Source organism: Cucumis sativus, chromosome 6 (genome assembly GCF_000004075.3).
Source record: "Cucumis sativus cultivar 9930 chromosome 6, Cucumber_9930_V3, whole genome shotgun sequence".
Taxonomy (NCBI): Eukaryota; Viridiplantae; Streptophyta; class Magnoliopsida; order Cucurbitales; family Cucurbitaceae; genus Cucumis; species Cucumis sativus.
The window spans coordinates 1132066-1158059 of NC_026660.2; the positions used below are offsets into that span (position 1 = coordinate 1132066).

Here is a 25994-nt window from a genome sequence, read left to right on the forward strand (position 1 = left end):
AACCAATAATTTTATATTTCAACCAAAAGTAAAATTTAGAGTTGTTTTAATTTGGTGTGAATAAAGTTGAATGAATCAGTAATTTAAGTATGAATTAAATTAGATTAATAAATACAAATGTTGAATAAAAGAAAAGGCAAAACTTTAAAATGTGATTATACAACCAATATAAAGATTTTACATTCCTTTCTATGATAAAAACAATTAATTTAATCTGATGTATTTTTGGGGGATGGGATGCAGAGCTAATTATATATATAAATAAAAATAAAAATTTAGAACCAAAGTCAACATTTGTGTGTTGACTGGGTCAACCCGAGTCGTTCTAAATCTTCATCCGGGTCCTTCGATCTGACCCGAAAACACCATGTAAATCTCCAAGAAACGTCTTAGCAGCGTCTAAACTCGGAAAATAAGTTGGTTCCAGAAATATCTGACTCAATGAATCATCCGAGTTCGAACTCACCACAACTCGGTTCCCCTTCCCCTCTAAGCTTCCCATCACCATCACCAGAACTTGCTTGTATGCGAAGAAGAATTTCTTTATCCCCGATTCAATCGCTTGCAGAGCTTGCAGAAGATGAATCTTCTCCGACTCTTGTTTCTCGCTGTACAATTTCATCGCCGCCTCTTGAATCCTTGGTCCCCCCATTGGATCAACTTCCACATCCAATATCAACGGCACCTTGTGCTTCAGATCCTTGCATTGCTTTGTAATCTCTACCAACGTCGTCGATCTGAAGCAGAACGCTTCTGATTCTTGAAGTGATTTTATCGCTAATTGATTCTTCAGCTTTAGGAAATCATCCGGATCCATTAGAAGATGAAGATCTTCAATCTCTTGTAGAAGCTTCCAGATCCGTTCCATCATATAACAATCTCTCGCAGCTCCGGCGAAATCCTTCTTCTCGATTCTCTCTTCAATTCGTTTCAGAAGTTCATGCGCCGAGTAAATCCACGACTCCAGGATCTGGTGCGTTGTGTAAACCGTTTGATTCTCGTAATTTTCGATCTGTTCGTACGGACTCTTCCTCAAAGAATGAAGCTCGTTTGGCTTACAAATTAGATCGTAATCAAGATTTGGTTTCCCAGCCAAATTCGGCTCCCCTAACCCTAACGTGTACGGGCATCTCCTCATCTCACATTCAACAGAGTATTGAATCAACTGCGCAATATCTTCAGAGCTCTGCCATGACGCAAGTCGAGGAAGAAGACTGGATTCACTCGTTCTGTTCACAACAGTAGCTTCTCCATGAATCTTCCAAACCTCCGCGGAGCTTCCGTCTCGAGTAATCATACCGTCTGATGAACTGAGATCGACAATCGGAACTCTACCGCGTGATTCACCGTCCTCTTCGTCGTCCTCACAAATCATAGCAATGAGTTGGATCTGAGTGGTGGTAAGAGACTGAAGCTTCCTCTTCCACTCCCGGCGGTTCGCATAGGGACGTGGATCAGACAAAACGGTCGATATGAAGCGGAAAGTAATCTCCAAAGCCTGTAAACCCGGCTTCAACACGGACTCATTCCTCCATTCAGGAAACTCCTTAGAACTCCATAACTTCCTGAGATGATTGAGACGAAGGTAGTGTTCGTATGAGGAACAAGAGGAAGGTGAAGCAGTTGAGAGCTCAGAAGAACGGAAGGAAACAGGAAGAGATAGATTAAGCTTGTTGTTGAGGATGGGGATGACCTTAGAGGATTTAGTGGTGGTGGCGGTGGTAGTCTTGTCGGAGGAAACCATGTTTGCCTTCCAACCCAAATCAACCATCTCTGGTCAGAGATCGAATTTGGAAGTAAAAAATCGCAATTTTGGAAAGAAAGAAAAAAAAAAAGATGAATTATGAAGTTTGAAGAAGGAATGAAGAAGGGAGAAGGATACTTATAGGTGGCAGTATAATTTTGAAGGAGAGAAAGGCGTGTTTGGAATGGTAAGAGCGCGTGGAATGGAAAATACCAAATTTGAAAAATATATTTAAAAATGGAATAGTTTCCTTTGATTTGAAAAGAAAAGAAAAGAAAAGAAAAATGAAAATAGTGGATGAAGGTGTGAAGCTTATCCAGAATCCCAGCAAATGGGGGAATTTAAAAATTAAAAAAGAAAAAAGAAAAAAAGAAAAGAAAAGAAAAGAAAAGGAAGGAAATTTCGAGGGGGGGATGGAAATGGTTGGAATAGGAGTGTTTGGGGTTTGGTGTGTTTGACTGTTTTCATAGTTCAATGTCCCGCGTGGAAATGGATATGGAAATGGAAGCCCATTCATTCCCATTCCCATACCCACTTTTTTATTGCCACCTCTCTCCTTTCTATTTTTAATATTTTGGTTTACGGTTTATTCCTCCAATTATGCCTCCACGTTCAACTTTAGTTGACCACATCCCATTCTTTGTTTTTTTATTTTCAATTCTTTCCTTTCACAGTTGGCCGCTCTTTTTTTCTTTTTTTTTTTCTTTCTAATTTCTTTCACTAACTTTTGTAATTTGCATTTTAATTATTAAATATCTTTCTAATTATCTTTAATTTTACTTTTAACCAAACTTCTAACTAACTAATTATATAAATATTCAAATCTCATTTTGCTTCCTTTTAAATTATATATATATATATTTGGTATGATGAATTTCTTTGGATTTACTTCACAAAATTTGTTCTCTTTTAAAGATCATTTTTATTTCATATATTATATTTTAAATTTAATACCTTAACTTAATATGTCATTATTGTACTTAAAAAAATAATGTTCTTCAACTTCCGGTATTGTTATATAAATTATTGGGTTTGACTATTGTTTGTTTTTTTATTAAAAGAGATGAAGCTTATAAACACTACTTTAATTTATAAATTTTAAATCAATTTGGAGAAGTTTATCATGTGTTTCTTGGATTTAACTATAGATTCGAATGTTTTGTTGTGAGATAGAAAAGGTAGAATAAAAAATGAACGAAGAGGAAGAAACGTAAATTTGGAGAACAAAAAACTAAAAACCTAACTTGTTATTAAAGTCAAATTGGAATGGATGATGTGTGCTTTGGTCAACTAAGGTATTGACATAAGCCTAAAATGAGACTATTAGGCTTAGTGGATGTGAATAATATTAGGACACAAAATTAATGTTAGAAACAATAGAAATCATCATCATACATAACATTGCTTTCTAACTTTTCATGGACTAAACTAAACATAGTCTTTCAAATAATAATAATAATACTTTCCAAAGTAAACCTCTTTTTTCTCTCTTTTTAATCAAAATTGAAATTAAATCTCCCGAAAAAAATTTATATTGCATGTGAGTCAAAAGAAAAAGGCCAAAAAGTAAAACACTACTTAGTCCCCAAAATATTTAACTTTTTTCATTAAAAAATTAAGAAAATTATTATAAATAGCATAATCGTAGAAAATATTTATAAAAATAAAATTTTGTTCCTATTTTATCTATTATAGATTGAATTTAAAATATTGTATTAGTTTATTTTACGATATTTAAAAATATTCTAATATTCTAAATAATATTATTATATACAAATATAATAAAATATCGCAATGATAGATCAAAACAGACTATTATGTCTATCATAATACATATATATTTTACTATATTTTTATAAATATTTTAATTTATTTTGTTATATTTAAAAATAGAAGATAGGTTGATGGATAGGTGTTTGTTAATTATGTTAGGATGCTTTTGAATGTTCATGGGGAAAACGGCCAAATAAATAAAAAAAAAGGAAAAGGAAGAAAGAAAGAGCATCGAAAGGCAAAGGCAGCAGCATAGAATGAAATTGGTTGGTCAATTAATTGGCCAAGTAATATTAGAATACATATCCTTTAATTTACACTTTAAATAAGGTTCCTTTGCTTGGCCGGACTAACTTGTATTCATTCTAAATCTTCTCCTTCTTTTTCTTTTTCTCTTTTCCTTATCTTTGTAATCCACACTTTTGGATATTCTTCTTCGGTTTTGTCTACCTACAACCAAAAGTAGCCTCCTTTAAAACATATATACATATATATATTCATATAAAGCTGATATTAATTCTGATATATATGTTGAGATTTTGTAAAGATGACTAAAGTTCTAATTGGTTAAAAATGAAAATGATATTGTGATATTGTTGAAAGGTAAAAATAGAGTAGTATTTTATATAATGGATTTGGTTAAATTAGTTAATGGAATTTTATAGGGACAAGTTGGTGAGGTGAGGCCTTTTCCTCTTTTGCCGGAATACCTAATGCACATTCCAACACATTTTCTTTTTTTCTTTTGGTTTTAAAGAAAGGTCTTTTCAAAACATAAATTAAAGCATATATCCATTATGAAAATGTATATATGGATAGGATCAAAATAAGTTTGCGTTATCATCAACAGACCTTGACTTTTATTTTTATATATATTTGGTTTTCATTTGGGTAATGTTACTGATAATCCCATGCACGACTAGTTGTTCTTATGTGGCCGAGGGTGATGACCGGACATGGGACTTGCCCATATGTTTGGCTGAACCTAATCTCCTCAAGGGCTCGACCACTTCCGTCATCATCAATCCAATACAAACTTCACTTGTTACGCTTCCATCGACCCTTTAGGTTATAGACAATCTCATACTTGTGTCGCATGTTATGGTATTTAAGGCTCGACCGCCCTCTTTCGATCTAAAAAATAATAGTTTTATAGAAATCACTCGAATAACTCTAAGAACTCTTTCCTTAAAAGAAATTTAAATAAAAATGACTTTTTAATCATTTTTTTTAAAGTCAATCCAAACAATTTTCTTACCTATTTGCATTTGATGAGTCTAATGGGGTGTGGCCTCCATTCAAATTTGACTAATAAAATGTAAAACATAATATTTCTTAAAAGTCTTTTGACATAATTATCGGAAACTAATGAATAATTTATATAAAGAAAATTTTCTTTCTAATAAAATTTTAAAATTTTCGTTTTATACCTAATAAATGGTTGAAAAATTCAATATTTTTAAAATAGATTTGATCTTGTTCCACACAAGTAAATCTAATTTGGTGCCTCTAGATTATTTGGTAACATATTTGTTTGATGTTTTATCTTTTTAAAAATTATTTTTCTTTAAAACTAATTCACTTTATTTTTTTGAACAATAAATTAGTTTTCAAAATTAACAGAAAAAGAAGCTTTCGAAAAAACACATTTTGTTTTTTTTTTTTAAATCCAAAAAGAAAAAAATAGTTAACAAACCTATATATATAGTTCTTGTTTTAATAAACAAAAGTTTAAGAACAGCTAAAAATTCAAAGATGAAAAACAAATAGAAACCTGATGCAGTTTTAATTACTAAATCTGTAATTAAGCTTTATTAATTTTAAATGAATGGTCAAATGTAATTAAGAGTTAAATATGTATTAGTTAGTTTCTTAATTACAACCACACGTCTATATATTATATAATTCGATTCAAATATTTGCCTTTATAATTAAAGTAGTGTAAAGTTGATCTTTCATTTTTAAATCTTTGACTACCAAAAGTTATTTATAATTTTAAATTAAAAGTATTGTTGTTATTACTATTTAAAAATCTAGTATTTTTATTTTATTTCTTTTACAAAAAAAAAAAAAGTGTAAAAAAAGTAGTTTGTTGACAAAGTTTGATTTGATCCATTCCTTGAAAATAAAAATGGAATAATGTTAAGATAAAAAAAATCTGATGAGTTCCCCCAAAGAAGTGGCAAAATTAGATGAACTTTATTAGTCATGTCAAAATAGAAAAAAGGTAGCCACATGATTGAGAATTTAGTTTCATACCAAAAAACCAATACTCTTAACCATTGTTTGCCAATTAAGAAAAAGAAAAAGAAAAAGGTCATTTCAATTATATTTCTTATCAAACAAAAATTCCTTTGGATAACTATAACTAAAAGAGAATTGGATATGATTTCCAATACAAATCTCTTATACGGTCGTTTTATGTCACAAAATAAATATACTATATGAAAGAAATATAATAATATCATATATGTAGAGGTTTATCAACAAAACTTACATTATATAAAAAAATATTTCATTCAAATACAAAGTAATAGAATATGTTAATTACTTATATACTATACTCACTTCAATACCAATATATTGTTGAGAATGACTTTAGGAGTTGTTTTGTGGGAGAAGTTGGTATTGTAATTGAATTATAATAAGTTATATGTTTAGGGTGTAAAATATTTTAGTTTAAATTATAATAATATAAGTGTTGGGGTGTAAAGTATTTTTGTTTGGAAAATAAAATTAATAGTAAATATTGTAGCAGAAAATAAAAAAAAATAATGAATGTAAACTAGTTATAACTCTAGCAAATGATGGTTTTGAAATAGTGTTATTAGCACATGTAGTTATTATAGCTAGTATGAAGATAGTCGTTGCTCCAAACATCTCCTTATGCTTTTGCTGTAGTCGATACGAAAAATTAAGAAAACGTTTTCAAAGAAAAGAAGTAGTTCTAAAGTGTAAATTTTTTATTTGTCTCTATAACTAGACAAGAGGTTCCAAATTATGATTGCGGTGGAAGTAGAAACTTTTTCAATCCAAGCATAGACTTTGTTGTCGTCTGATTGAAAGAGCACGAGTTTAGATAACTGTGATGAGCACGTAAAAATACTATTTTTTAAAATACTTTTTATTTCTTCGATGTGTATATTTAAGATATTGAGTTTGTGTAAACTTTGGCGAGCAACCAGCAACCACGATTAGCAATGACATCGTACTGATTTTGTTCTTTTAAAAGAACAAAATCCTTCGAGATCAACATTTTGAATTAAATTAGTTTATCTTTACAAGAATATATAAGTAAAAAGCAAAATACACACAAAAGAAACATAAGTAAACAACCTAATGTAACAAATACTTACTACTCAACATATATAAAAGATAAGAGGATAATGAAATTGAGTTTACAGTAATACTTATTGTTTTGTTATTTGTTAAGGATAAGTTTTGAGTTTAATTCTCACTCTTTTCAAATATGAATTATATTTGATTTTAGGTTAAAGAATATTTGTAGTCATTTAGACTTTGGTGAAAATACTTTTTAAAAGTGTAATGGATAATCATGTGATTTAAATTTGTAATAATTTATTGACTAAAAAATTTTGTTTGTAATAAAAATTTAGTTTTATTTTTAAAAAAGTTGTATGAAGATAAAATTAATAGTTAATTTTTAGAACTATTTTAAAATATAACAAAGCACCCATTTATTTTTATTTCGCTATATTTATAAACATTTTTAATATTTTAGTCATTTAAAATAATTTTTCTAATAATTATTACATAACTATGTTTTCAGAATTTTAAAATAAATACAAGATTCAATAAATGTATGGGTAGAAACATTCATTAATTGATAATACTATTTTTCACGTGTCATACAAATTCTAAAATATAAAAATGAATTTATTATGGATTTGAAAGTTGGTTGAGTAATTAGAAGTTAAAATTTAAAATGTAGAGACTACTTTTATTTATTTATTATTATTTAGAAAAATGAGAAGAAAAGAGTGTTAATTAACGTAAATGTTAAAAAGGGATTAAAAAAGGGATGGACAAATATATCCTCATACATATCCAACGTATTGATGAAAGAATGGACATTGGTTTCCCATTGGAAATTGGTAACCTTTTTTTTCCTCTACTCCTAAATTAAAAATTAAAACGACGTGCCCTTTTTGCGTCTCCATCACCCCCGCGTTTACCGCCCACTGCCAATAATTAAATATTACACCCACTAAAACCACCTGTCAATCCCCTATTCGCCATTACTGCTGACTTGGAATCCAGAAAGTTTCTACCTCCATTCATCTCTGACTCGGATCCTTCCTACATCAAATAATACTTTTCTCTTTTGTTAATTTTCGCCTTCTTCCCTCCAACTAACTAATCACATTCACAAATCACGCATGTTAGGTTCCCCACACGTGGCATGGTAATCACGTGGTCCGCCAACTGAAAATGAAGCCCACTTGTCGTCTCACACGCGGACACATCATACACCACCGCCGGTGCCAAACGGCTCACCACGATCATTCCACGTGTAAGATTGGTGTGTTGGCTTCCACGTCTTGTAAGTTGTAAAGGAACCATTCACAATTTAATATTGAAACAGTAACTTTGCCTTTACTTGGCGGCTACTATTAATTATAACATTAATTTTCTTAATTAGTGTAATTATACAGACTGTAAAGCTCACCAACTTATCCCATAAATCCTCCTTAATCTATTTCAACTATATAATAATATACATTCACTTATAATATTTGTAATCATTTTCATTCACACTTTTAACATAATTGTTTTTTTAGGCTTTTAATTGTGATTTTATTTAATATGTAATGCTAATGTTAACTCTATTTATGAGTAAATGATGTTGCACATTTATTAGACAAATTTTCATTTTAAAATTAAGAGATTTCATGGTTTTATATATTTGTTTAGATTGAGACTTAGCATTGTTATCAAACTATACATTAATTCATAATAATGCACCTTTAGAGATCAGGATTATGGTTTCTTTTCTAACAGGGAAGACAAAATAAATGCAATTACCAAAAATTTAAATTCATAACTTTCTCATTTGGATGATCCCATATGGAAATAGGCTCTTAAATGGTGTTATATGTCTAGATTATATCAACAAATTTTTAAAAAGTCTCATTTTAATCTTAAAGTTTGAAATGGGATAAACGTGATATTATATATAAATCATTTATGAAAATTAATAATGTGGATGGATAGTTAACTTGTAGATATTGATTTTGTGAAAGATGTTGTAAGTGACATCTAACAATATATTTTGACTTGAAAAAGAAAGATAACAAATATCTTTAGTCTTCATGACGTTCCATTTTTTTTTAACCAAAGACTAATATCAATGTTATAATTATATGTACTTATAAGAAATAAAAACTTTGACATGTGACATTTTAAAAAACCAACATTTCAAAATTCAAACACATTGAAAACGAAGTAACAATTAACTTGACACCTTAAGTTAATAACTGAAAGAACAATTAAAATAACTAGTAAAAGCATAGAACACTAGACTGATAGTAATAATGACCTACAGTAAGAGATCATATATTGCCACATGAAATAATTCATGATTACATAATAATGGCCTACAGTACTAGCATCATCACATATACTCGACGTGATGTACATAGTGATACTGATATACTAATACATGAATTAGAATAAATATCACTATAACTGCCACACTTGAATTTGAAATCAACCAAGTAATAATAATCCAGTTAAATTCCCACTTGATCATCTATGACATTTCTCAGCGAAAACCCCTTCAACCACAATTGTAGAAAATTGATATCATGAGAGATACACTCATCGTGATCTCCAATTCACCAATATCGCTTTTAGTTTCTCTATATCACTTTCACTTGCTGCACACTGACAAAAAGCCCAACCTATACAAAATAAAAAATCAAAACCAACCGCCACAAACAAGAATGAGAAAGATAGGACCAATCCAAATTGAACAACAAAGAGTAGAATCAAAATAACTCAATCCAACAAAAATAAATAAAGGAAGTGGAACCAACATTGTTAACAAACGTGATTAAAAATACTAAAAAACATAATTAGTTAAACTTACCTAAAAGTTTAGATCTACATTCTATAACTATCTAACTTTTTCTTACTTAAAACCGAAATAACTAAGATTAAAAAGGACCAACATGAGGTTGACTCAATTGAGATCAATATCGTAGAAGATTAGAATATTTGAATTGATGTTTCGAATCCTTCCTACATATTTTTTTTTAGAAAAAACTAAGATTAAAAGGAAATGGGTTTTCTTTGTTTAAATAAAAAGGAAAGAGTTATAGAATTAGGCAAGGACAAAAGTAGGTAAATAGGTTTGGTTCAAATTTTAACAAATATTAGATTAAGTGAATTTGACATAAAACTTTGATAGTTGATTACCACTTTTCCTAAAATCTACCTTTATTTGTCCATTTCCCTTCAAAACCAAACTTTATTTTCAAATAGATTTTTAAAAACACCCTTATCCTTTTTCTTTAACAGAAAAAATTAAAACAAAATACTAAGATCTATATTTCATAACCATTTAATTTTTATTTTTTAGTTTCTTCTACTTTTAAATTTATTCAATTGTTATATACCTCTTTTCCAATAATAGTTTAAAAAAAGTAAGCCAAAATTTAAAAACTAAAGTGGAAAATGAGTAGAAAATGAGGTGTAAAATATAGTGTTGAAAGGGTATTATTGGGGATATATATATTATGTTGTTTTGATGAGTTATACTTGAAGGTTATTTGTAAACATATAATCATTGATGATCCAAATATTAAGAAGATTTAAAGAAGAATGTACAATAATAATAATAATAATAATATAAAAAGATGAGTCTTTGATTTTATGTTGACAATCAGGTCGGTGTTATAAAGTTATTAAAAAAGAATTTTTGTGAGTGCGTATTTAATATGAATGAGGAAAAAGAGAAGGAAGATAAAAGAAAAGAAAAGAGTGATGGAGCAGAACATGCGGAGGCGGAGGCGAAGGCGTGTAGTTTTGTTGACTACTTGGTTAAAGAGCATTGAAAAATCAAAACGGGTGGCGTTGCGCCGAATTTTGGTGACACCCAAACCCATGGTTGCGCCCCAAAATGAGGCATTCTTTTTCTTTTTAATTCTTCTTTCCTCACCTTCTTTTTCCTTATCTTCTTCTTCTTTTCTTCTTTTCTTCTTTTCTTCTTTTCCTTTCAAATTGAGTGAATTTGTATGTTCACGTCTATCCCACTCCTCTCTTTTCATTCCAAAATCATAACAATTTCAATTCCCACACCAAACCTTTTTTAAAATCTTCATTTTCTTTTTTCATTTATAAATAATTAAGAAATGGAATCGGGACAAACTTGTTTTCTTAAAAAATGAATATAGAAACAGAAAACAATAACGTTTCCAACCTGACCCTTACGTTTAGTTTCTCATATTAAACGATTAAATTTAAATCTAGACTATTTTTTAATAATTTTTTTGATTTGGGTTGGCAAATCTCAACCATTTTTTTGGTAGATTTGATAGTTTAAAATTGTCGAAAAGGAGAGGAAAGATGATGAAAAGAAATAATACTTTCAAACATCATAAAGAAGAAAATAGAAAATAATGAAGAAAAAATCACGAAGAGGAAGAATCGGAATTGAAAAAATTATTATAAACCATTAATGATAAATATGGAGTTTTGAGCTTTTTCACAAATTGTTTTATGGGCCATAAATATTTTACAGATTTATTCTATTTGTTAGGACAATTAAGTATATAACAACATTCAAATTTTTTTTAGTTATAGCAAAATCTTACCGTAGTATGTTTAAAATAAATCATATCATACTATTTTAAAAGATAGGTACAAACATGATATATTTCGAGAGAAAACTTTTCATATTTATCAAATAATCACATATGTGTATATCGTTATATTTATGCGTATATTTATTTATCTAACAATTATATGTTAAAAGCTGGATAGAATAGATCAGAATAATACCATAAAATTGAGACATTAATTTGGATGAAGGAGATATTGTAGAGTGAATTAGAAGGTGAAATTAATTAGTTGAAACCTAAACCATATATTGGGGAGTGGTTGGAATGAAAAGAGCATATCATAGGGAATATGTATATATACCAATTTCTTCCTTATGGGTCATCGCAAACTCAAATTAATTAATTGAATTTATACATCATCTTAATCTTCTTCTAGAATAGATGAAGAAAAATCAAAAGAAAATATAACTAGAGGAGGAAATTTGTTGTTGATAATAAATATTTAGATTTTTGGATAAGATTCTTTGTTATCAAATATTAGATTTTGTAATGATGTTCCACTTTTCCAAATTTCAACCCCATCAAGTTAGACTAATATTCCAAATTTTGTAGTTTGTGGCAAATTTGGAAACCATATGTGACTTAGAAGCAAATTTTATTTTTACCCCTTCAATGTGAAAATATAAATTATAATATGGTTTATCCATTAATTAGTATTTTAAATTTAATACATCTTTTAAGATTCAATTCTAATCACATCTAATTAGTTTAAGTTTGAATGTCTTAAGATATTGATCCTACACCCATTTTGATTATAAATTAAACTGTAAATACATATGTTTTAAATAGAAGTTTATGGTTGAGATCACATTAAGGCTTCAAAATAACACAAACTCAATTATTATTAGAGTTTAGGGTTTAATATTTATTGCACTTATATGTGAGACTAATTGTTAAGCAGTTAGGTCGTAAAAACGATCGTGTCAAATCTATCTAAGGTTAGGGACACAATAGGGACAACACAGTTCTAAAAGTGTAATGTAGACATAATTTTTAGGGTTAGTTTTCAAAGATAGCACAATGAACCAATATATTTATAAATATAATAAAATGTTATTGATAGATGCTAAGACATTGTTGCTGCTGTTTATCATCGTCTATTACTGATAGACTATGAAACTTTACTACATTTATAAATATCTTTAAAAGGTTTGTCATTTGTTCAAATTTCTTAGAATATAACATATATTATGTATATAAAATTTAATTTTTTAAATAATGAATTCAATATAAAAAGTGGGTGAGGATTATAATTTTAAACGGTTGGATTGATAGATAGTGATATTTATATTGTTTGTGCAATCACGTGATCTGATGTGTTAGAATGATGGTGCATTATTGTTCACACACGATACCATTTCATCACTATTCATAAATTATATATATGAAAATAATAAAAGCATATAAATTCCATAAAACATTAAATATAACATAAGTCTAAAAATCACTTAAACAAAAAGCTAGAGTGAGAGCATAAATTTGATGTTTTAATACCTCACTTGATAAGTTGATATACTAAACAAACCATCCTTAAAAAAAATCTACTATAATAATAATAATAATATATTTGTACCACACTTCGATTGGGCTTTAGTAAACTAACCTTATGTCAAGGCCCAAAGAAGGATGATTGGCCCATAATCTTGCTCAGCAATGGATATTGGTTCTTTTCTTCATGGGCTTTCCATGATAAGAATAAAAAGAGAAAAAAAAAAAAAAAGAAACAAATAGCATTTTTGGTTCTTTGCAAATATGCATGAATATATAACGATCATATAATAACAATATTTGAAATATGCACGATGAGTCACTAGCATGGACACGAAAGTTTATAGTGGATTTTTTTTATTGAAAACTTGAACTGAAATATGTATTCATCAGATAAGTGAAAAGAAAAATAATGAAGATGAGATATAAATCGAATGAAATACAACAGAAAGTGGATGGAAAAACGGTGAAAGACAAAATAAGTAGTAAACTGTAGATAGAAAACCTTTGTTCAATGTGCAATTAAGACAAATACGTTACTCTTTGTGGAAAATATTCAATATAATATTACCAAATTTGACTAAAGTATATACTATAATTAATTTGCATATCTAATAAATGATATAATATAAGAAAAATAATTATATATTTAATTGATTAAATAAGTAAGTTTTAAGATTGATGATAAGTAAGTTATATATTATTACATAATTCAAAAAATATATATGATTTGTAATTAACGTGAGAGATAAATGATTATTTAAAATGTTTGAAATCTTAATTAGAAAATTATTGAGATTTTGAGATGGGTAAAATCTTCTGTCTTCTATCTAAATTTTTCTTTAAAAAGAACAACTCGGCACAAGCCAATGTAAGGCCCCATGAAAAAAAGAGGTCTTCTCACCTTTATTCTAGTGAAATTGAAAGAACTAATAAGAAAGTGATGAAGGTTTGAAGCCTTGAAAATTAAGGATCGGAAGTTTTCAAGACTTTCAAGATCTTATTGATCTCAATATTAAAACCTTCTTAAAACTTTATTATAAGTGTAATTTGTGACGACAAAGGAAGCGTCTCTGTTTAGAGTTGGGTGGTTAAATGTTGAAGTTGGAGAGATGATGACTCTTCTCGAAGGGCTGAGATTCATTGGGGACTGGGGAGGGTGGTTTTCGAATATTGTTTGGTTTGAAATGGCTACACTTCGATCCATGGCGTCATTTATGAGGAAGCTCTTGCGTTAATAACTAGTACCAATATTGTAGATCTCACTTATGTCTCTAGAAGTTGTAATAAGGTTGCTTGCAGGCAATTCGTGGACTTCTTGTTCGTGGTTCTCCCAAGTGGTTGTGCGATTTAGTGGAGTCGACAGCTTTCTAAGTTTTTATTTTTCTTTAAAAGGAAAAAAGTGTAGAGATTAGGAACTAAAAAGAAAAAGAAAGGAGTAAAGGGCAATAAATAAGTTGAAATGAAGAGGAAGAGGAGAAGAAATAATTGAAGAAGAGGAAGAAGATAAATAGTTTTTTAAAATGGAACAGAGTTGGTGTGCTTTTTGTCTTCCCCAAATGAAAGCCTTATCCCTTTTAAGTAACTGATGGAAACACATTAATGCATTATATTTCATTTAAACTCATATCAGTACCAACGTTGACGTCGGTACTCTCCCCACCGGCCTCTACCCATTAATATATATATATGTGTGTGTGTGTATTGCCTCTCTATTTCAATAGTACTCTTTTCCTTCATCCCTCTCATACTTCAACCGTACCCCTGATTATAAATACCTTATTATACTGTCGTACCTTCCGTTTTATGGGGGGAGATTTAATCATTTTTGTCAAAGCTCTTCAAATAACCATAACTCACACTCTCCAACTTAAATGGTATTCCTAATGTTGATTTATACGTTAGTTTTAATTTTGGATTTAATAGGGTTATATATATATATATATATTTTTTTTTTTCTTTTTCCTTTTAGATTTTAAGATTCTATTTGTGTTGTTTTTAGAAACAAATATCCTAATTTTAGTTAGAAAAAAAAAATTGTAATGATGCATTACTGTCACAACTTTAAAAGTTTGCAACGTGGTACGTAATGTGGTTAGGATTAAACCTTTTAAACTTGGTCATATCGCTTAGTCCACTTAAGTACTTAACGCTATCTTAACCATTTAGCGAATAGAAAATCTAATAATGCACCAAAAAGAGAACAACAAGCAAGTTCTTTTATTAACTTTACCCTTAGCATACAACATAAAATACATATTTTCATGATACAAAATTATAACAACTTATACTAAATGCCTTGCAAGCTTCCTTGCCTAACATACTCATATCGTCCCCTTTTTACCTGCCTTGTCACCTGGGAAGGAAAAACTTAAAACACAAGTCAAAAGATTTAGTGAGATTTTAAATAAATCATTTAGAGCTATATTTCATAAAAGTTCAACCGCACAACACATATTAGCCTTATATCCTTCTCGCCGAGAACATAAATCATTTCCAACACCAAGACTCATTGCCTTGTGCTTAGACTACTGTAATGATCTTTTCATCAACAACTTCCAAAAATCTCTTGATTCATTTATTGTTTTTCATGCCACTGAGCACGATACACATTTTAGACTTGGTGCTTAGACACGCGGTAATACCTTAGTATATATTAAATGGAATGAAATATTCATATCACATACCTTTTGATCAATAATACACTCTATCAACTCGTTTTTACAATAAATCTACTTTAATATCTTTTTTAGAGCGAGCCTTAAATTTACAATGATAAAAAAGCTAGGTAGATTTTCTATTTAAAATTGCATGTATATTAAATCTTTGACCTCTAGACCAATAACAAATGCTAAGCTTTTTTTATTTCAATTCCAACCAAATTAGTATCGAACCCTATATATTATTTCAACAAGAAAAAAAAAGAAATTGTCATAAATAGTAAAAGATAGAAACTATTTAAAAAATATAACAAAAAAATCAAAATATCCCAAAGAAAACTGGATGATTTTTTTTGTTATAGTTGGTAAATAATTTGTTGGTTGTATATTTGAAAATGTAAAAGAAAATGTTGAGACGTTAAACGAAAGTTGATAACCTTTAATCTTGTACACTTTTTCTATTTTGCTAATTATTTGAACTCATTTATTGTTTTTCTTCGGCATAAAGTCACCAATGAAATGTTATTATAATATATGGCTTAATTAAATAAAAGAAAGAAAGAAAGAAAGAAAATCAACTTTGGATAATCAATTATTTAATAAATTTTTTTGCTTTCCAAGAGAGATCCTTTGGTATAGTGGGAAGGAAGCAAAACAAATCCAATTAATAATACAATATTGTGTGCAATCATTAATCTCATTCAAATAATTAATATAAAATCAATTAAAGCAAAATCTATTAGATTGTAATCTAAGAATTCCATCCTACCAAATATACAAAATCCAAAACAAAACCTTCTTAAACACAAAATCCTACTTTTTTTTTTGTTTCACATCATTTTTCTTTTCATTTCCAATGAAAATTTGTTGACTAACATCATTATTTTACTTTCATATTTCTTTTATCATCTTTTTAGAAATAAAACAAAGCGTGTAACAACATTAAAAAGAAAAAAAATCCACAAACCTACGACGTCAATAACAAAAGTACTTCACAATTAATTAGTTACATATAAATGATCTTGTACCATTCTACGTAGTCTAAACGATCTCGTAGCAAATCTAAACAATCTCAAACTTGAAATTTATGAAAATATCATGAACTTTTTTATTTTGTTATGTAAGCGGTAAATAGTCTGGTATTTTATTATATTTATAAAAGTTAACCTGCTTTTTCTTTTACGAAAAATGAATAATAAAATTTTTAATTTGAAAGTTCGTTTTATTTAAAAAAGAAAATACAAATTGAATTTGATTAGTTCCATTTTTGTTTATCTTTATTTTTATAGCATTGGGAATTAATGAGAGGGAAATTAAGATTCAACATAAAGCTTGTTGAATAAATATATATATGTTAATGATGTTAATGAGCACACATAATTATTGATGGAGAGAGCAACGGAGATTGTGAGAGAAGGTGCCATTGTTGGAAAAGTGATGAAATATCATAGAATCTTGAAGAAAGTGCCTTTTCTTTTTCTTTTTCTTTGTTTTGATCACTCATGGGATGTTTGGCTCCAAGGCTAAAATGGTCAAATACGACCAAAATAAATATAGCTTTATCACATAAATATATTATTTACTTCTCTTAGTCTTTTAGGATGTATTAATGTTTTAAATGGGATGCTAACTAAGCTTAACTATTAAATTGTTTTAATGGATGAATTTGAGTTTTACCCTTTCTGCTTCTTTCAAGTTTAATCTAAGAGAGCTTCTTGAATTTGCCATTAATGTTTTGTTAAGGAAAAAATAACTTGTTATTAACATATACTTATTATTTTACAAATTTTTAATCACATCACTAGTTTTGTTTAGAAATTGATATAATGTTTAAACCATTCATATTCAATTAGGTGAGTCGTAACGTGTTATCAACGAAAAAGAGTCATTAATTAAATACATGTCTACGTAAAACATACAATAATTAGAACATTATCGTGAGCTTGAGAAATTTAACCTTCAATTTTAAAAAAAGTATTATAGCTAGTGTCTTATCTTAATATAAATTGCTATATCTTCAACATTATTTGAAACCATCTATATATAAACTAAATGAGTACATTTACAATTCTTTTTAAAGTTCATCGTGGAAGTGAGAGTCAAACCTTGAAGCTTTTGATATATGATACACGGTCTATGCTATTTTTTTTTTTTGACAATATGTGGGATGGGTAACCGAATCACTGATCTTAAAGTTGATATATAATTCAAAAATTGTGCAAGTTGAACTATACTCAAATAATTTACGGTATTACATAATCAAAACTTATTATACAAATCTCAACATTGTAGTTAATGCATTAAACTAAATAAAAAAGAGGAGTAAACCATTAGAGGACGTTCAAGGTTGATGAATGTAATGGATAAGTTATCGGTTAAACTATATCCAAATTAGGGAAAAAGAAGCACTTTTGGTGACTTGAAAAAAAGTGATGAATAAGAGAGACATTACACATGGATTTAGGGTCTCTCCCACATTGATACAAAGAAAAGAACCCATCACCAAGCAAGACTTATGTCTCCTCTTTTGGTGTATACAATTCCTTACACATCACCATCTCCTTCCAACTTTGTTTCTTTATTACACCAAAAATTTCACTCATCATTTTTGCTTTTTTCCCTTAAACCACTTATTCTCTCCCTCACCAAACTACAAACCAAACAAACCCCATTTTCCCATTCAATTCCCTTTTTTTTTTTTCTTTTTTTTTTTTTTGAGTCTGTCTCATAATGATCAATAATTTGACATGATTTAAAGCAAAAAAAACACCTTTTTACTGGCAAAATTAATTATCCCCCAATAGTAAAAAACAAAGTCTTATTTCCATGCTTCTTAAATACTGTCACCTTCTTTTCTTTTACACTCTTTGTTGGGTCGTTCTTTTTATTTTTTATTTTTCCTTTGTAGAAACTGCCAAAACCTGAAGCAGTTTCTTCTTCTTTTGAGAGAGAGAGCTGAAAAATTAAGACAGCCGAAATTTTGAATTCAAAGATACTGTTGATGTTCTTCTGTGCCTTTAAATTTACTACGGCTTTCTTCATTCTTCAGGTGTGAAACACTCCAAAAAACAGAGAGGCCATTGATTTTGTGAAACTGTCATACGTTTATTTTATTTAATTAATCGTTTTTACCATAAAAAGGTATTGCATTTTTATTATTCTTTTACTCTTTTCAGTTCATTATTTGATTCTGTTTTCATTTTCCGTATTTGGGTACTCGAAAATTTTCTCCTTTTTTCTTATAAACTCTTTTTTTTTTTTTTTTTTCTGTAGATCTGTCAAGAGAAATGGCAACCTCCAAACAGGGTGAAGGAGGGATGAATAATCAAAGTATGAATGAATCAATTGAAAGAGATGAAGAAGAGAAGGGAAATCAATCTCCATTGAGCTTTAAAAGCTTACTCTGGCATGGTGGCTCTGTTTATGATGCTTGGTTTAGTTGTGCATCAAATCAGGTCTTGAAACTTTATTTCTCACCAAAACCCATCATTTTTTTCCCTTTGTTTTCTATTATGTGTGTTAAAAGTTTGTCTTCCTATACCTAAAATCTGTTATCTAACGTCTGGAACAAACATCAGAATTAACCATCTGATAATGTAACCTGTTATTTATTTCTGCTTATCTTTATTTGTCAATTTGGTAACGAATTCTTTTTGTTTTTGATTTTTACAGGTAGCTCAAGTTTTGTTGACTCTGCCATACTCATTTTCCCAACTGGGTATGCTCTCAGGGATCATATTTCAAGTGTTCTATGGGATTATTGGGAGCTGGACTGCATACTTGATCAGTATTCTTTACGTCGAGTATCGAAGTCGAAAGGAAAAGGAGAATGTCAGTTTCAAGAACCATGTGATTCAGGTTAGACTGTACAGAAAAAAAAAAGATAAAAACTTTAGAACAACAACACATTGTTCATTGATTGGAAGTAATTTGAAAAAGTATCGTTTTATGTTTTTTTGGTGTTGGTTCAGTGGTTTGAAGTGCTGGATGGGTTGTTGGGTCCATATTGGAAGGCTGTTGGATTGGCTTTCAACTGTACTTTCCTCCTCTTTGGATCTGTTATTCAGCTAATTGCTTGTGCAAGGTCTTTATGTCACTCCATATCTCTTTCTTCTCTATTTAGCCCTAAAATGTCTTTTCCTACCTAACAAATCTAATGTCACATAACCTAAATTGGAAAATAATTTTTTTTTGAAATGACTTGCCTTTTGTTTCTAAAACTACAACTAGAGTTGAAATTTGTTAAAAAGTTTGAAGAAAATTGAGACTTGAAATGCTGTAGCATGTTGCTCCAAACTCGATTTTGGTATAATATTTGGACACACTTATATTCAAAATGTAATTTGAATCTTCTTTCATGAAATGTCAAAGATAACATGACATCTTTTAAAATATAGGAAGTGTTTAAACTTCTTGTTGAGTGAGTTGTTATAATTCACTCTACGTTTGAAATTTAAATGCGATAGTTGTTGTTTTCGATTATTATAATATAAAATTAGCTACAATATCACTATTTTAAATTATGTTTTGTTAAAATGTTTATTATTTTCTAGACTAAAGTAATATATTCCAAACATAAAAACTAAAATAATCTTCCTACAAGAACGAACTATTATAACTCACACAAATTATAATAGTAATCAACTTAGCTCCCCATTATAATGAAAAGTTTTAAAGATTTTTTTTTAAAATAAAACATTTAGCCTATCAAATATTTAACAAAAGTCGAAAATGAATTACGAAACTTGCCACTCCACTTATTATGTGGGTTCAAGACACTTATATGGTTACGTGGGTTGTAGACACTTATCTAATATAGATATGAATGATTGAAATATAGTTGTTTTTTTATGTAAAGTTGGAAAGATCCAATTGGAATGTAATTAAAATTAATAAGGAGGAAAAAAGAGAGTAAAAAAAAGGTGAAGTGAAATGATGATATAATATTAGAGTAATGTGTTTTACTTGTTGGGTTTGATTGATGTGTTGTTGTTGAATGTGGCAGCAACATATATTACATAAATGACAAATTAGACAAAAGGACATGGACATATATATTTGGAGCATGCTGTGCTACAACTGTGTTTATACCATCTTTTCACAACTATAGAATATGGTCTTTTCTTGGCCTTGGAATGACCACTTACACTGCTTGGTACTTGACCATTGCTTCTCTTCTTCATGGCCAGGTCTCTTCACTCATCAAAATCACTTCTCTATCTCCCAACTTCCTAAATAATTAATCACACTACTCACAAACTCACAAAATTTAGCCTCATGCTTGCGTCAAAAACACATACTATCACTTTTCATACAGTACCTATATGTTAAGAATAACCATATCTATCACGATCTTCACTTTTACAAAAACACGTCAAAGTATGGGAAATGAAGATCGCGATAGATTGACTATGATTGACATGGTGTCATCTCTAATATGATACTATATGAAAAGCGATGATATACTATGACGTAAGGAGAATGTTAAATTTTGTTGATTTAGAGATTGAGATTGAGTCATCCCCTACAAAAACTTGGTAAACTATTCTTATATTTGATTATGGTTGAAGGTTGAGGGGGTGCAACATTCTGGGCCAACCAAAATGGTGCTGTACTTCACTGGGGCAACCAACATACTTTACACTTTTGGTGGCCATGCTGTCACTGTGTGAGTCTTTTTATCTCTCAACAAATTTACATTATTTACAAACCCCATTTGTCAATCATATTCCTTAGGTCATTATTAATGGAGGTTTGAATTTGAATCTAAAAGTTAAGTGTTCTTTTTTAATCTTTTCCTTTTACTGCCTAAAAGGTTATTAAAGTCAAAATTATAATAAATAGATTTTAGGTTATATATTTTATATTCCTAGGTATCCTAGAATATATATATATATATAGGTAACACTATTAATATTTATTCTTATAGATTGTAGGTCCCTTTCTTATTTATGATCATGTAACATTTTGAAAAAAAAAAAGATGTATATAGCTTAATCAATTAGGTGATTCTAATTTTTTAATATCTATTATACTAATAATTAAAAATGTAACGTATTAAAATTAAAAAAACAAAATAAAGTAAAATATTTTTAAAAATTTATTCTAAAATAAGTGGCGTAAAAAAGTAATCTTCCATTTTATAAAATTTATGTTAAACTATTATGTATTATATCTCAAAAGTTTCCGGCTTTGTCATTTGTGTCAAAAGTATCACATATTTTCAGTTTCAATAGAAACTTTTAAAACTACCTTTTAAGTAGAAATTGATGAGACTAAATTTGGATCATCACTATTTTTTTAAATTATCGTTGCATCCCTTCAAGACTTATTTATTTATTTATAGATGAATGCTTTTTTTTTTTTTAGTTTGGTCTAATTTTTATTATTGTTGAGTTAAATGAGAAGTTTTAAAATAAAAAATTGTTTTAAATGAGAAACTTCTAAAAAAATATTTAAAAATATAGAAAAATATTACTTTAAAATTAGTAAAAAAATGAAGAGCAAAAAATTTTGGCGGGGCAGGGAAATAATGGACGCGATGTGGAAGCCACGAAAATTCAAATTGATTTATCTGATCGCTACTCTCTACGTCTTCACTTTAACCATCCCCTCCGCCACCGCCGTCTACTGGGCTTTCGGCGACCAACTTCTCACCCACTCCAACGCCTTTTCTCTTCTTCCCACCAACGGATGGCGCACCACCGCCGTCGTTTTGATGCTTATTCACCAGGTTTTTTCATTTCGTTCCAAATTTCCATTTCATTTTTTCTTTTTCTTCACTTACGCATTTCGTCGAACGCTTGGTGTGCAGTTCATAACATTTGGGTTTGCTTCTACGCCCTTGTATTTCGTCTGGGAGAAAGTGATTGGAATGCATGAAACAAAGAGCATGTGTCTTAGAGCGCTTGCCCGATTACCTGTTGTGATACCCATTTGGTTTTTGGCCATTATTTTCCCCTTTTTTGGACCCATTAACTCTGCGGTGGGGGCTCTTCTGGTTAGCTTCACCGTCTACATCATCCCTTCTTTAGCCCATATGCTCACTTTCAGATCTGCCTCTGCCCGACAGGTAAATTGCCTTTCCCCTTTCATCTTTCTGTTTCATTGCTTCAATTATATTTTACCTAATACGCGTTTATCCAACTGGCATTGTCGAATTCTCGTCCTGAAGGCTGAAGTTTAATATTATTTGATTGATGCATTCAATCTGCCCTCATTTCTTGTCCATATCATTGCTGGGTCATGGTTGATTTTCTTTAAATCTCCATTAATTAGGCAATCTAAGCTGCTAGCTGAATCATTGAATATTTAATGCAAACTTGGCTCAGATTTCAGAACATTCCTTGCTAAGTCTTCACTCTTGTGCTGTTTTTATCATATGCTTATTTCTTCCATTTGGGTTAAAAATGTCTGGTTGAATTTTCTGTTTGTTATCCTTTTGAGCTTCAAAGTTTAACCTTCAATTTCTACTTCTCTGTACATTATTATCTTATTTGTTCTTGGAATGGATGAAAACATTTATATGATATGAATCAGTACCAAAGAGTCAGAATGCTAGACATGTTGAGATATAATAATCTGATCGTACTACCAGGTCCCCAATATAGTGTCACCAAAGTACAAATGTTAACAGTGAAAGTTTCGTAAAGAGAGTTGGTCCTTTCATCTCTTATCATTTTGTGGATGTGGTTCCAGCTGTATGATTTAAGCTGTAAGTGAGTTTCAATAGACAGCCATTTTAGCCCCACTGTTTGTTATAATGACTAGCATTTGAAATTTCATGAAACATTTCATCATGGGAGTGGGTATTGTTTCCTTTTCATTCAGTTATCTGCTTTCGTCACAATTCTTCGTGCTTGCTAGCCACATCTTGGACTAAGTTGGGCCATTCAAACACACTCTTCCTGTTGTATGTTGTACCCTATTTCACAATCCAAATATTGCACCTTTTTCCTTTGTACGGACGAAGGATAGGTCCAATGTGTTGGCTAATTGAGCGAAGTTTTAGGCTTTTTAGATTACTTTCAAACCAAAGTATCTTGCTTTTGAGGCTACTTTTGCCAACTAGTTTGCAGCTTTTTAATCATAATTACTCTTGTCTTGTTTGGAATGCTAAACGAAACTGAATACAACTAAGAATGATTAGCCAATTTAGTTTGGATAAGTTCTGTCGTTTTTAAATTGATTTTTGCTTGTATGGATCAATTTGGAGTCGATAATTTAATGTAGGTTTGGTTTATGGTTTCGATATTGGTACAATTGTTATATATAATGTTTTATTAAATTAAGGGTACAAGTTTGACATCAATTTTTTTGGTCAAGAGTCGACTTCACATGTCTGCACTTACACCCCTACTTCTAGATTAATGCCATAGGATGTGTATAACAAGTATGGAGTTCAATGGGATGAGAAATTATCAAATGAAAAGCTGGAGGCTCACACTTTAGTGTTTGTAACATGCATATTAGTGGATTTTGTTAGAAACAATAAATTAATTTATTCACTCTGCTTGTACATTAGTCCCATTGAACAATTTATTATTTATCCAATGGGACCCTTCTAACATTGATCCTTGATTGCCACCAATCTTGTTGATTGAAATTTAGTGATAAATGTAGAGCTATAAAAGTTACTATAATTGTGCAAAAGTTGGAACTGAAGGCCCCTGTATTTAGATGAATGAAGATGATGAGTGGTACACACTATTTTTTTTTGCAAGTATGACATGTTAGGCAAATGTATATTTTGGCTGCAGAATGCTGTTGAGAAACTTCCAATTTTCCTACCTAGTTGGGCAGCCATGTATGTGGTGAACAGTTTTATAGTGATCTGGGTCCTGGTCATTGGGTTTGGATTTGGAGGGTGGGCTAGCATGGCCAATTTCATCAAGCAAGTTGACACTTTTGGGCTTTTTGCTAAGTGCTACCAGTGTCCACCTCAGGGCCCAGCAATTCCTCATCATTGATTTCTCCATCTACCATATGAATATACAATGGATACACAGAGAGCATCAAACGTCCCTTCAGATATGGATATTAATCAGTCAAATCTTGTATGATCAGTCTCTTTATATTTCTCAATATGATGTTTGTTTGTTTCATTGTTATTTTCATTATTAATTTTTAATGCAAATATGTGACATTGGATAGTCTATTCTTAGATGCATATAAACCATCTTTCTCCCATTTTCCACTCTTTTGTTATGTACTTCCTCGAGAAACTAAAAACCAGTGCTATTCTCTGACTAATTTTAGAAAGTATTTCAAGGATGTTTCTGTATTAGGGAACATAAATGGAACTGTCCATTTTGAGCTTTGCATTTTTTGTTTGTCTATTTTACTTAATTGGTTTCAAGATGATGTTTTATCCATTTAGCCAAATTATGCCCATTTTTACCTTAAGAAAACACATGTATCAGTGACTTTTACTGACCAATCAATTCTTTGTCTATAGTTAGTATCTAATCTTGGTAAAAATAATTGACATGTAATATTTATATGGTTGCATTTAATCAGCATGTATAAATTTCAATGCACCCATTTTTTAAACATCAACCTTATCATACTAATTTGGTCTTCAACTTTGCCTTTAGTTTGTTTTGGTCAGTTTGTTTTTGAAATAGTTATTTTTGACTGTGTATTTACAATTTTGGTTTATTTTGTTCCTGTATTATTTTTAAATTTAATTCATTTTAGTCCCTAAACTTTTAAAATTGGACTATTTTAGTACCTGCTCAAATTAAATACAAATAAAAATGAAATATCAAAATAATCTACTTTTTAAGAGTATAAGAACTAAAAAAGATTAACTTAACCAATAGGATTTTTTAAAATATCATAGTCATCCTTGGTCTAGATTTTTTAAAAAAACTAATTTGTACCTAAAAAAGTTATGTCTAACATTTTTTGTATGGCGGGAAATAATGTAGCTAAATTGGTATGTTAACCATGCTATAAAATATTTTTTATTGTCTTGTTATAATACTTTGTAGCAAACATTTTTTATTGTCTTATTATAATACTCTGTACTTCAAACACAAACAATTGTAACCTAAATTAAAATAGTTCGTGCTCAAATCATATTAGTTATGGCCAAATAATAGTTATATTAACTAAGTTAGACCTCCAAACATAGATTGAAAAGTTAAAAGATGAAAATTAATAGACGTAAACTGATTGATTAATTATTTTTTAAAGAAATCATCCATTAATGATACAGTACCTATTAGTATTAACATCAAAATTGAAATGCGGATTATATCAAAATTTAAATTTTATAGATGTATCAATCAATTAAGAGAAAGCCTTGATTCAATCTCTTGAGAAATGTTAATTAAAAATGTAAAAAAAAGAAAGAAAGAGAAGAAGAAGCGAAAAAAGAAACGGTTGAACAAAATGAGTCGTTCTCCCTTGGCGCGTAATTCGCCAGCGGTTCATGTTCCCCAAATTTAATGGGTGAAA

At 29.6% G+C, this 25994-nt stretch overlaps 2 protein-coding genes across 3 annotated transcripts; one reads left to right on the forward strand and one right to left on the reverse strand.

The window, feature by feature from the left end:
- Window positions 1-66: 66 nt before the first annotated feature.
- LOC101205729 (nematode resistance protein-like HSPRO2) lies at window positions 67-1908 on the reverse strand. The gene has a single exon (XM_011658104.2). The coding sequence runs from the start codon at window positions 1769-1771 to the stop codon at window positions 326-328; it is 1446 nt and encodes a 481-aa protein (XP_011656406.1). The 5' UTR covers window positions 1772-1908; the 3' UTR covers window positions 67-325.
- A 16303-nt stretch (window positions 1909-18211) lies between these two features.
- Window positions 18212-24853, forward strand: LOC101205492 (auxin transporter-like protein 1). Of its 2 annotated transcripts, none has more exons than XM_011658105.2 (9): window positions 18212-18579; window positions 18804-18985; window positions 19203-19388; window positions 19502-19614; window positions 20536-20719; window positions 21101-21198; window positions 22056-22263; window positions 22345-22602; window positions 24290-24853. In XM_011658105.2, the coding sequence occupies exons 2-9, from the start codon at window positions 18818-18820 to the stop codon at window positions 24497-24499; spliced, it is 1425 nt and encodes a 474-aa protein (XP_011656407.1). In that variant the 5' UTR covers window positions 18212-18579; window positions 18804-18817; the 3' UTR covers window positions 24500-24853. The 2 variants fall into 2 exon arrangements, with proteins under 2 accessions (XP_011656407.1, XP_004138429.1); XM_004138381.3 differs by having other exon boundaries at window positions 18213-18671.
- Window positions 24854-25994: the final 1141 nt, after the last annotated feature.

Bases quoted from the DNA above. Each gene is read 5' to 3' on its own strand.
- LOC101205729 (XM_011658104.2), bottom strand. From the start codon at position 1,771: ATGGTTGATTTGGGTTGGAAGGCAAACATGGTTTCCTCCGACAAGACT.
- LOC101205492 (XM_011658105.2), top strand. From the start codon at position 18,818: ATGGCAACCTCCAAACAGGGTGAAGGAGGGATGAATAATCAAAGTATG. The intron at 20,720-21,100 runs GTCTCTTCACTC...TTATGGTTGAAG, and splicing joins CTTCTCTTCTTCATGGCCAG to GTTGAGGGGGTGCAACATTC. The intron at 22,603-24,289 runs GTAAATTGCCTT...TTTTGGCTGCAG, and splicing joins GATCTGCCTCTGCCCGACAG to AATGCTGTTGAGAAACTTCC.